Here is a 12,742-nt window from a genome sequence, read left to right on the forward strand (position 1 = left end):
CAAAGTGACATACTGTTTTTTACTGCAGTCTACTAGTTATCTATCATACTAGTTTTAGAATGAGAAAGGCACACTCAAAATAGGCTTTAAACCAGATGTATTTCCCTATGAAAATGGTAAAATAATTATAAAATAGAAATAATTCTGGAAAATAGAAACTTTTTCAGTAAAGCCATACAGTAATTCATAGGGCACAATTTCAAGAACAAGATTATATTTACAATTTTGAAGTAAAGTTTGTATTCATTTTTGCCTTTAATTGCAGTGGTTTAGGGAAGTAGCAAAAGCAGTAAGTCACACTAAGAAAATCTAAGTTCAACTTATATTTGACTCTCTGCTGGCTCTTTTTTAATGAAGGATTATTTCAGTGGAATATTAATGAGGATTTTGGTTTCTTTAAATATCTTACCACAATAATTATATCACATTTTGCAAATTAAATTTCTAAAATGTTTGAAAGCCAGAATAATACTAGTTAGGAGAGAAGCTCCATTTCTGTTTCCCTCTTTTTATATATTAGATAATTTATTTGTAATATGGACCAAATATCATTGCTGACATTTGTTTCAATACATTTATACTCTTATGTCTTTGCCAGGCACCCAGAATGGGTTTGCTGGAAAACAGACCACATGGCCGATTGTAGTCTTATTTCAGTAACCCAGTGTATAACCTACTACCTGGCACATAGCATAGTCTTAATGAATAAGGCTGAACAAATAAATCTCCCTCCAATATTTTGATTATATGATTGAAGGCTCTAGTTCTTCTGTGAAATAGATTTTATTTTTATTGAGGGCTTCCTGTTAGTTTGCATATTTACACTAAAATGAAAGTTAGTGAATCAATGAAGATACGGTAGACCCCCAAAATTTAATATATATATACACATTCTTTTTTTTTTCTTTAAAAATATGCTATACTTTATCTGTAAGAGATATACACTAAAGTATTTATGGGTAAAACTATACGACATATTGAATTTGCTTTAAAATAGTATAGGAAAAAAAGTGTATCTGTGAGAAGTAGATGAAACAGAGTGGCAAAATATTAACAATTGTTGAAGCAGGGTGATAGGTACTGAGAGGTTTTTTATACTATGCATGTTGTGTGGTTTGAAAATTTCAACAGTAAAAATAATGAATTCAAATACATTTCAGTAATAAAAAGACAAAATAAAGATATTTCCAACTAACAAAACTACTATATAACTGGCATTTTGCAAAGATCTGTACTAGACTAATTATATGACGTTGTTATAGTGAAAGGTTGTGAACAACTTAAATGTCAATCAGTAGGGACAGTTAAATATAGGATATCCACATTGCAATGGAACACTATCCAACTATGAAGAAACCTGTTGAGTGATAAAAGAGTTTCCACAGCAGCGTATGGAGCCTGATTCCATGTTCACAGGAGTGCGTGTGTGTCCATCCACTGTTCAGAGTGGTTATCTCTGCAGAGGAATTGCAGGTGGTTTTTTGTTTTTGTTTTTTTACTTTTTTCTTGAAACTGTTTTGTATTATTTAACAATTTTACAGGGGTATATATTAATTTTATATTTTGGGGAAATTCTTTTCTATTATGATATCCTATGATTTTTCTCATTATGTTATTCTTTCTAGCTGATGGACAGATGTTTTAATTGTTAAAAACTGTGTTAGGTCTTAAGTAATATAAAGTGGGAAAGTGCTATACTTCTAAAACAATATGAAATCTAGAGTAGATTTGATTTATTTTTAAAAATGAAAATAAAAAATTTTAAGGCATTCTAGCTAGCACATACATTTTTTCCTCAACCACCTACTGACTGCATATAGTAAGCCATCAAAAACGACATGAAACTTAACATTATAAAATACATCAAAATAGATTTAAGTATCTTTTGGTAATTCAAATCGGGCTGAAAACTCTTTTAATTATAGAAAGAAATAGCATTTGGAAAACAAAATAAGAAAATGCTTTGTAGTTTGTTCATAATAAATTTGAATTGAAAATATTCCAACAGTTCTATCCAAAAAAGTATTTGTGGGTATTTTAGTAATATGTTTGTTAGATTAAACAGGTGGCAGAATGGAATAAAATGCAATTTCCAGATGCATGGTTTTGTGATTTCAGTGCTGTGGACTCAGCCTTATCAGCTAAATCTCAAGTTTAACTTTAGCGAGCACTGCAAAATTTTTTGAGTTAACTTGAACTTAATGATTAACTTCTGAAACATTATTTAAGGTTAATCATCTTGGGTAAGAGTCCAAAAGATAGCTGTTCTCTAATGGCTATGAAATCTTGTATCTTTAGTTAGTCTGCGCCACGCCTTGTTCTTAGTCTGCAAAGACCCCAGAACACAGTGGGTGGGAGCCAGTGATGGGACCTCTCTACCTCATCCCTCTTTAGGGGCCTTTACAACACGTTACAGTTGCTGTGTACAGTCCTTAGTCAAGGATTGTACTGTCCCCACCATCTACTATTTCCTTGCAGATTTTAAGGCTTCAAGGAATTAAAAGTAGCTCCTTTGATACATGAGGTTAGGGATTGCTAAACTTGGTAATTCCAATTTTGTTAATGTAATAAAAGATAAATCAGGGACTTCCCTGGTGGTACAGTGTTTAAGAATACACCTGCCAATGCAGGACAAAGGGTTTGATCCCTTGTCTGGGAAGATCCCACACGCGGCGGAGCAACTAAGCCCGCGAGCCACAACTACTGAGTCTGCGGTCTAGAGCCCGCGAGCCACAACTACTGAGCCCGCACGCAACAACTACTTAAGCCTGCTCGCCTAGAGCCCGTGCTCCGCAATGAGAAGCCACCGCAATGAGAAGCCCGCGCACCGCAATGAAGACTAGTCCCCGCTCACCGCCAACTAGAGAAAGCCTGCACGCAGCAATGAAGATCCAACGCAGCCAAATAATAATCAATCAACCAACCAATCAGAAGATATCACTTAAGTTACCTGGTGGATATTTCCTTCTTTCACATCCATGTCCTAAGCTTTAGGAATGATGAGAGATTTCTTATGTTTTGATTTGTCCAAGTTATGTATCTGTAACCAGATTGAAGAATCACATTTTCTTATAAATTAACTGTATATACTTGCAGTTGTGTTAGATATTTTGTTTCTTAATGTGTTTCTAGATGATCCTGGGCAAATCATTTAAATCTTTATTTAGGGGTTTTAAAGGTCTATAACATGGTCAATATCCCCGGATTAAAATTGTTTTTAGGTTTTTTACCTGGTTCTTAGAAGAACTGGATTGTCCATAATGGATAGTATTGGAGTGAGGCTTCTTTGAAGTTTCTGAAGAGTCCTGACATAATTTCCTTTTAGACTTGTGGGCTGTTCTGCTTACTATTAACTGGTGGTCATTTATATCAGCTTCTTTAGTTTGATCAACTGATTGTTGCTGCAGCGGTTGGGAATCTTCCATTTCTGTGTCTGATTCAAAAATGTGTGGTGGTCTTTTCACTTTTAGTGACTCGTGGCCTTTCCCTAAAATTTGTTTTATGTATTTGCTTGTCAAATTTTCTTTTTCATTCACTTGGAAGTCAACAGCACTTTTTATTACACCTAACTTGTTATTTGACATCTGAAATACTGAACTGTTAGGTAGTTGTTTAATTTCACTTAAACTCATGACCGATAATTTTCCACTAGAAGGTGGATTTTCTGTCATATTTTCAAAGGACTCAGTGTTTTTTTCTTGCAGAGATCTAGAAGTCTTCATCTGAATGCTGCGATTAGATCTTTTTTTAATAGCTGGATCTAAATTCTGTTTATCATCCTGGATCACACTAGTTTTAAGGGAAAGCAACTTAGATTCTGTAGCAACATGTTTTCTTTTCAGGCTGTCAGGTTCTAAGATATTTTTGTTCATCTGTAATTGTCGATTTTTGAAAACTGGTATGAATTTAGGGGCAATATTATGTTGGGAGCTAAAATCTGTGTCTTGAACTTGAGTACTTCCTCTGTTGAGCTTTGGTACTTCCAGATGTACTTGTGCTGCTTTGTCAGGCAGGGATTTCTTTCTGCTCTGAACAGATTCTGGCTGGAGGTGCAGAGTTGAGGACACATAGGGCTTCGGCTGGCTGGCCGAAAGCTCCACCTTGTGGTCTGTGGCTGCTGAATGAAGTGGAATACTTTGAGCCTGGGCAGGTCTTGTGGAAGGCACCTGAGCCAGAGAGGACCTGAACTTTTGTTTAGTGGTTAGATTAGGCGGCTTGACTTTGTTTTCCTGAAAGGATAAAGATTAGGAAATTTAGAAAATGTAATAATGTCCTTAATGGAAAAGAAATGATATAAGATATCATCAAAATAAGGATAAAAAGTAACACTACAATACATAGAACAGGTAAAGGAAAACAAAAAACAAATGAGCCTTAGTGAGGACATGTGTATATTTCTTATGATTTGTATCCTTCTTTAGATAGCATCCTTTCAAGATAATATTTTAAGGTGAAGTTATATTCTAAATTGTATATAAATCAACTATAAAAACTATACCCTTAGCTGCTACCATCGTCCTCCAAACGTGCTCGTTCTGCTGTCTCTCTCAGAATGTCTTTCCCTCTTCTCTCCATTTTTTCCCCTCTCAACTTCCCAAGGATCTTCTATCAGTTACTATTTGTCACCAAAAAAATAGGACAAGGTAATGCTCTTATCTTTTAGTGTGCATGTTCAGTCTCCCTAAGTAGATACTAGATTCTTTGAGGGTAGGAACTATGAGTTACTTATTCTTACATCCTTCACATGCTTAAATCTTTCACACAGTTACTAACAAAACACTTACTCAGAAATTAAATTAATGGAGGAGGTGGTTGCATCTACACTACGCCTTTCAGAACAAGTAGGATTTTGAGTATAGGGCAGTGAATGTGTCTTAATCATTTTGCAATCCTACTGCCTACTAGAGTGCCTGGTACCTGGAAGCAATTCAGCAAGTACTTGTCAAACTGACTTGTCAGATACATCAAAGAGAAACAAGTGTTCATAGTCTTCTTAAAAAATTGTTGTAGAAAACTATAAATCATGAAATATACCATTTTATCCATTGTTAAGCATACAATTCAGTGGCATTAAGTACATTCCCCACTGTACTTCTGTTGTGTAATCATCACTATTTCCAAAACTTTATCTTTATACCAAACAGGAACTTCATAGTCTTTAAGCAATAACTCGTTTCCTTCTCCTCACAGCTCTGGTTACCACCATTCTCCTTTCTGTCACTATGAATTTGACCACTCTAAGTATTCCATGTAAGTGGAATCACAATATTTGTCTTTTTGTGTCTGGCTTATTTCATTTAGCTTTTCAAGGTTCATCCATGTTGTAGCACATGTCAGAATTTCATTCATTTTTATGGCTGAATAATATTCCATTGTATGTATATACCACATTTTGTTTATCTATTCATCTGGTGCTGGGAAGTGCTTATAGTCTTTTAAAATACATACCTATTAAGTCTTAGTGTCTGTAAAAGAGAAACATGTGACAATAATCTGAAACACTGAACACAGAGTTCTTTTCTCACCCTCTGACATAAAAAACACATAGATTCACACCTTGAAATAAAATTTAAAAAAACAATCTGGAACAATATTCAAACCAGAACAACTGGTTTTTCTCTCCCTTACTGGAGATTCAGTTGTTGAATATAGTTAGGAGGACAGTAGGACAGAATTTTAGGAGATAAGAGTTGTGAACAGGCAGAGGAAAAGTGAGTGAGTGATCCACTTACTTATTAGGCAAATCACACCCAAACTTAGTGGCTTTAAACAAAAATAATTACGTTTTATCTTTAATGATTCTGGGATTTTAAAAAAAATTTTTATTTATTTTTTGATTCTGGGATTTGACATGGTTTAGCTAAGAGTCTCTCAGGCAGTTGTAGTTAGATGACTCTGGGGCTGGAATCACTTCCTCACTCACATGTGTGATGATCGACACTGGTTGTCATTTGGAGTACCTATAGGTAGCCTCTTCATGTAGACTGGGATCCCTCACACGTGGCATAGCAACTGTCCCAAGAGACAGGAAGAAACTGTTTTTCTTTTAATGACCGAGTCTTGGAAGTCATGTAGCATCACTTCTATCACAGGCCTGCTCAGACCCAAAAGGAGGGAACATAGACCCCATACTACAATAGAAGAGTTGTCACTGGTCAGAAGGGCATGTGGCTGGGTGACCTTGTAGCCACCTTGAAAAATGGAGTAGAATGTCAGAGAGCAGTTGGTCTCTTACCAACTTCAAGCCTCTGACATCATAGTACAGGTGACCTACAAAAGGGCTGGTGCACTTGGCAATGGAGATGCATACAAACCCGACGCAGGATTTAGAGAGCTGAAGGAGGAGCTGTGGTCAGGGCAGATGGAGCTATGGCCCAACTTCTGCTCCACATCAACAAGCTGCCATAGCTTATCCCCATGAGGCTGAGTTGCAATACTGGCCTCACACAGACGTTCTCTGTGTGAACGTAGCTCTTGCTTCGCCTCCACCTTCCCAATCACGTGCCACCCTAAGCCAGAACGATGTAGGAAGGAATTCAAGGACACATACCTACAGCGTACTCAAGTTGACATAATACAAAGTCACCACAGAGAACAATGCTCCTTCTCCCACCACAGCTATTCGTGGGAGAAGTGGGAAGTCCCCAGTAAAGTCCTGGGTAAGGTTTGGGTGATGCTCAAAGTAGGTGACTGGGTTCACTTTTGTCTGTAGATCTCTCAAGCTGGAGTCTTATCCATGTCAATGAGGCAAGAAGACGCCCCTCTTTACTTCCTCATAACTTGCAGAGGGCACAGAAGAGGAACTAGCCAGCTTTCATGACCCTGAGTGAAGTGATGCAGAAGCTAACTGAGGAATGGTTTATAATGCCAGGAGATTGCTAGGCTGAGTGAAAAAGCACACATCAAGAAGGGGTTTGTATTGTTTGATAGGGCTGCTATATAACAAAGCCACCACAAACTGGGTGGCTTAAACAACAGAAATGTATTGCCTCAAAGTTCTGGAGGTGAGAAGTCCAAAATAAAGGTGCTGGCAGAATTTGGGCCATGAGAAAAGGATGTGTTCTAGGCCTCTTCCCTCGACTTGGAGATGGCCATTTCATATTCACATGGCATTCTCCCTGCAAATGAGTCTGTATCCAAATTTCCCTTTTATATAAGAACACCAGTCACATTGGATTAGGGGCCCACATATGCCAGTATCTCATCATTTCTGTAACAGCCCTATTTCAAACAAGGTCACGTCCTGAGGTACTGCTGGTTAGGACTTCAACATGTCAATTTTTTTGCGGGGGGCAGGGGTGCACAATTCTACCCATAACAGGGTTTGACATGTAGCTCTAGAGAAATTCAAGAGGGGGTACAGCTGTTCTTCTGAAGACCATCTGTACAAAGGAGCTAGAAGAACACCTTGTACACCATCTTTGTCAAGATACTATATGAGACCAGCAACATCAGACCAATGCAAGTAAAGAAGTTAACGCCTGCCCTCTCCCCTCCACTACTCAGCTGTGACTGTGTGATGGATGTGACGGATACGGTGGACTGGTGTTCAATACCCATTCCACCCTCCTTCTAGCATTCCTTCTAGAGCCTGGAAATCTAAAATGAACATTTTCTCCTTTGCAGCTAGGGTTCAGGATATGATTTAGGATCAACAAGTCAGATGTACTCATACAATATTTGGAAGAAAGAAGTGAGGTAAAGCCATACTTCTGTAGTTTCTGCTGAAAAGTTTACTTATGAATGCCTTTGGTTTTTCAGTTGCAGAGTTAGCAGAAGCCCAAGTGTTCACTCACCAGCTTTGCAGGTGTCTGGAAACAGAGCTTAGGGCATTCATTCTCCTGATGTGGACCATTTGAGGCAAACACACCAAATGCCCTCATCCTATGTAGGCTTTCCCCTGTACGTAGATGCTATCACAGGGAGAATGATTCTTAAATTTGAATGAAATTCTACCTCAAAAAGATGTTTTGTCATAAGCGGCTGAATCATCTTAAAATGGCTAGATTGAATTTTTTCCATTTGATGAAAAAACAGGTTGAAATCAATTGTAGAAAAAGAACATTTTTAGACCCTTGGTTTTCATAAACCGTAGTAACTGTTAAACAATATACCTACTACTTGAGATACCAAAAGAAAAACTCATTCTAGGCAGATTCATATAAGAATAGATTATCTGTATTTTGATATAAAACTTATCTAGAATATGTATCTGAAACGTTTATATTCACACCCAGTTTCATCTTCATCTGTCTCTCAGGAATATATATCTGGTGGAAATAATTTCCAGGAGCTTGTTTTGCTCCCTAGCCTGTCAATGTATTATTTACTCATTCTTTCAATTTCTAAAATATAGTAAACAGCCCAAAGGGGGAAACCTCTTCTAGGTTGACATTCAAAAATTTAAAAAAGACTACAAAAAGGGCCAATGTAAACAGCAGATGAAATCATAAGTAATTCACAGAACTTAAAATACTTAAATTGTTAACAAGCCAAAGCTTTGTGAAGTCATAACCTAACAAAAAAACATATGCTTTACCACATTATCACCATTATTCTGCCAGGTGTCAGTGTGGCTTAGCTGACTTTTAATTTCTAGAACTTTACATACAATTTATATAACTTTGTACATTAACATAAAATTATAGCGAAACCAAAAGCTTTAACTTATATTTAGATACGAATGGACATCTAATGGAGGCCTAGAATTAAGGAAATTGTTAAATGAAGTTTGAGGACTGATCAAAATGATGGATCAAATATGTTTTTTTCTATTAAAACTTGGTTCTGTGTCTTGCACCACCTGAGTGTTTCTTGATTAAAGTCCAACCAGGATTGAGTTAAGCTTAGGATTTAAGTACAGGCTTGTAGGAAATATGGGGCTTGGAAGAATGTGTTAAGTTTAAAGACATGACACAACAAGGAAGCCATCATTCAAATGCAAAATATGGGACATTTTCCAGGTAAATGATCCAGTTTTCCCAGCAAATAACTGGCATAAATAAAAAGGAGGGGAGTTTGGAATGTTATTCAATAAAAGAGATCTAAGAGATAGAACAACCAAATTACGTGGACCTTGCTTGGATTCTGACTTAAACGAAACCTCTAAAATAAATCTTTGAGATAAACAGGGAATTGCAGTATGAACTGGTATTAGGTGATATTAATGATTATTACATAATATTTTTAAAAAGCTCTTATCAGAAAAAGACACATATTAAAGTCTTTACAGATTAAAATAACAGCATATCTTGGATTTGTTTTAAAATATTACAGTTTACCCCCACCCCAAAAATCCATCAAGGAGGAGCCAGATGATAGGCATACAAGAGTTCGTTATACTATAGTAATTTCTTTTATGTATCTTGGAGAATTCCGGTAAGTTAAAAAAAGAAGCTAGTTTGGCTAAGCACTCCTACTAATTTACTTTTTAAAGTCAGTTGAGTTTTATCAAGTAGTTTGATCAATTTGTTTTTCATTTTTTAAATTTATTCTTTTTAGTACTTAGAGCTAACAAGGTTGTAGCAATAATAGGAACTAACATTTACTGAGAGCTCAAGTACAAGGAACTGTTCCAAATAGGATTATCTAATCCAAAAACAAAACACAAAAAACCCTATGAAGTACTGGGAAGGAAATGGTGATGTGCTGCCCAGATCCCCTTCAAGAAAGGGCTGCTCCCCCGCTGCCGGGGTACTGTCAGCAAACCACCTTTGGCAGTCAGCCCCTGCAGAGACTGCCTCAGTTATGGAGACCCATCTCACCCTAGAACCTGCCTGTCTCCAGGTGGCCCAAATCCAACGACAGATGGAAGAGGTATAAAGGACTGGCTATTTTGGCCAATGCAGAACCACTGTGATGGGCCGTTTTAGCCCCTGTGCTCCTCAGAAGGTTGGCCATGGCTATCTGGCACCTGCTTTGCTTTTGACTTCTCCCTTTACCCATTCTTCTTCCTTCCCTGCTGTCTGTAGGTGTTGATTCCAAGGGCACTTCTCAATAAGCATCACACGCACTGGACTCCATTTCAGAGTAGGCCTCCTAGAGAGCCCAATTTGTGACAAGTGCTATTACTACCACTACTACTATGCCCCATTTTACAACTGGAGAAACTGAGGCACAGGGAGATTAAATAACTTGCCCAAGATTATACAAGTAGTAAGGAGTTCAAACCTAGGCAGCCTGTCTCTAGAGCCTGGCTCTTAACCACAAATCTAAACGTTTTCCAATTTTAGAACTAAGAATCCATTCTTTGGGTTTCAGTTTTAATTTTGCAATGTATTTAACTGTGTGGCTTTGGTTAAATTACTTGAATGCTGTGAGCTTCAAGTTTCTTCTTCTGCAAAACTGAGAAAACAATTTTTTACCCCAAGAGTCTACTTTGATGATTAAATGAGGAGGCACAGAGAAGGCACTCAATAAAACTGAGGAGAAATTCTTATTGTCAATGTACCAATCGTCAGAAGCAATATAAAGACCAGAATTTCCAAATAAGTGTTATTTTACATTTAAGAAGCACATTTTCACAAATATATTGTCTGGACTCACCACTTTCAAAACAGATGTAGGTTGGAAATATAAGGTATTCAATAAATATATTCAATAAAAATGCATGATGTAATGACATATCTTCTAAATTCCTCAGATTTGGACTTGGCCAACAACTAAACTTTTTAAAATGTTATGTCAGGGAAAATTTTTAAGATTCATAAAGATCATAAAGATGTCAATTGGTATTTGTCCACGCACACTCCCTTCTAAGGAAATGGCTTTGCCTTATAGCACTTGATGTCTTGGCTGTTATGTTTTTATAGCATTTATATGAGGTGTTAGCCCCTAACCTAAGGATACCAGATCCACAGGCTGGCTAGTGACAGATGGTGTGACCTGGCTAGAAAAGATAAAAGGGGTCTATCAAATACTGGCTCTGGTGAATTTTACTCGAGGATTATAAAGAGAATGGAGCAAGTAGTATGGCAGCAAAAGCTGAAAAAATGCCATGAGGCATAGTGTCTGAGCCATGGCAAGTCAATACCACATGGAAGCCTAAATCACTGGAGCAGTGGAAGCTACAATAAAACAAGACGCTAGTATTATAAGTCAAGAAAGGAGACTCAGAAGACACAGAAATATTCAAATAATTCATATTACATTTCAAACTGTTCAAATTATTCAAACCTCCGTCTTTCCTTTTGATGAAAACACACATATTTGTCATTTAAAAGAAAGATCATTGTTGAAAAATTTAAATTGAATTTCCACTTGTTCTTCAAAAACTTCCCTTTTAATTTTGTTTCCTTTTGACAAAGAAATCTTATTCTATTGAGTGTGAAGATAGGCCATCATATTTTCTTCATCAATATTGCTTAATTGCTACTTATTCTTTTTTTCCATAAATAAGATTTCACTTAGCATATCATCTTACAATGAAAATGCTACCATAATTCAATTTCTATAAATGGAATTATTCAAAGGCTTTTTCAATCAGACTCAAATGACTGAAGTGGCAGTTTCAAAGAAAACTTGGATTTGTATGAGGCAAATGTTTCCAAACTATCCTATACAATCATTTATTCATTTATTCTTTGAAAAAACATTTAATGAACACCTATTAAGTACCAGGAACTTGGAATAAGATGAATATGCCCTTTGCCCTCTAAGAAGTCATGTTAAATTAGAAGAAATAGAACAGTAAACAACTACTACCATAATACCAAGTTAAATACAACAATAATAATAATGACAATAAAAAATGGTTAAGTACAACAATGGCAAATAGTATTAGGGAAACACTGAACTGAGAGAAAAGACTTATAGCACAGTGGATAGGTAGTCCACCACTGAAGGCAAAAGGTGCATAGCATGTCTTAGAGAACTTGGTAGGATATGAAATCTCTTACCTGCAGATACAGTTTAGTTAGTTCTTGTGTGTAGTACAACGGTTTAGTTGTCATCTTTATGGGAAATCCACATATATGCGGCAGTTTAGATTTTAAATCTGAAAGAAAACTTTTCAACACACTTTCCATGTCTACCCTTGGAAAGAACTGTATGGCCTGACTTCTGATGCAACTGAGAGGGTATCTGAACATTGTTAAAGAACAGTGGGAAATTTTCTGTAGATAGAAGACAGCATTTTTTAATGGAAGTAAAACAGTCTTAAAAGGTACACAACTAAATCCTAACTATTTTATGTATTGCTTATTCCATATTATCCAAAGCTATAGAGAACGTTTACTCACAGGAATCTTAACTACTTAAATCTTAACACTCACAATAATGACAACTCACAGTACCCTTACTATATGGCTTTCTACACAGACTGGCAAACTAAGATTTATAAAAAAAAATGATTTATAAAAAAAATACTATGACCTTTATAGATTATAAAAATAAGTGTTTATAGTAAACAATAAACAGGTTGCATCTCCAAGAGCAGTAAAAATTCAGTACAGAGAAACAACATGTATAGATTGTATTCAAGCTCTAAAAGCAGTTCTTTGAGAAAAGCAGTTACTTTTTCTGATGAAAAATATTCTGAAGACTTGGAATAATGTCTTAGCATCTAATGAACGGGGAAAATTGATACCTGTCAACCTCAGCTTTATATTAAGATTTGGGTTAGGAAATGCAGAATACAGAAAGAGAACATTAGGCTCCTCCCTCTTCCATTTGGAAACTCCAGCTGGTCAGAGTATAAAGAGACAGAAATGGTGAAATAATTAAGATGGAAGAGTTTCACCTG

At 36.4% G+C, this 12,742-nt stretch overlaps 1 protein-coding gene across 1 annotated transcript in view; it reads right to left on the reverse strand.

Moving 5' to 3' along the window:
- Nucleotides 1-2,983: 2,983 nt before the first annotated feature.
- The window catches only part of CUNH18orf63 (chromosome unknown C18orf63 homolog), a 29,097-nt gene continuing 19,338 nt past the window's right edge, over nt 2,984-12,742 (reverse strand). The window contains exons 10-12 of the mRNA XM_007449677.1: nt 11,898-12,081; nt 3,231-4,229; nt 2,984-3,040 (exon numbers count right to left, since the gene is read on the reverse strand). Of these exons, the coding sequence (XP_007449739.1) occupies nt 2,984-3,040; nt 3,231-4,229; nt 11,898-12,081 (1,240 nt within the window). The remainder of the gene's footprint in view (nt 3,041-3,230; nt 4,230-11,897; nt 12,082-12,742) is intronic.

Source organism: Lipotes vexillifer, unplaced genomic scaffold, assembly GCF_000442215.2.
Source record: "Lipotes vexillifer unplaced genomic scaffold, Lipotes_vexillifer_v1.1 scaffold196, whole genome shotgun sequence".
NCBI lineage: Eukaryota > Metazoa > Chordata > Mammalia > Artiodactyla > Lipotidae > Lipotes > Lipotes vexillifer.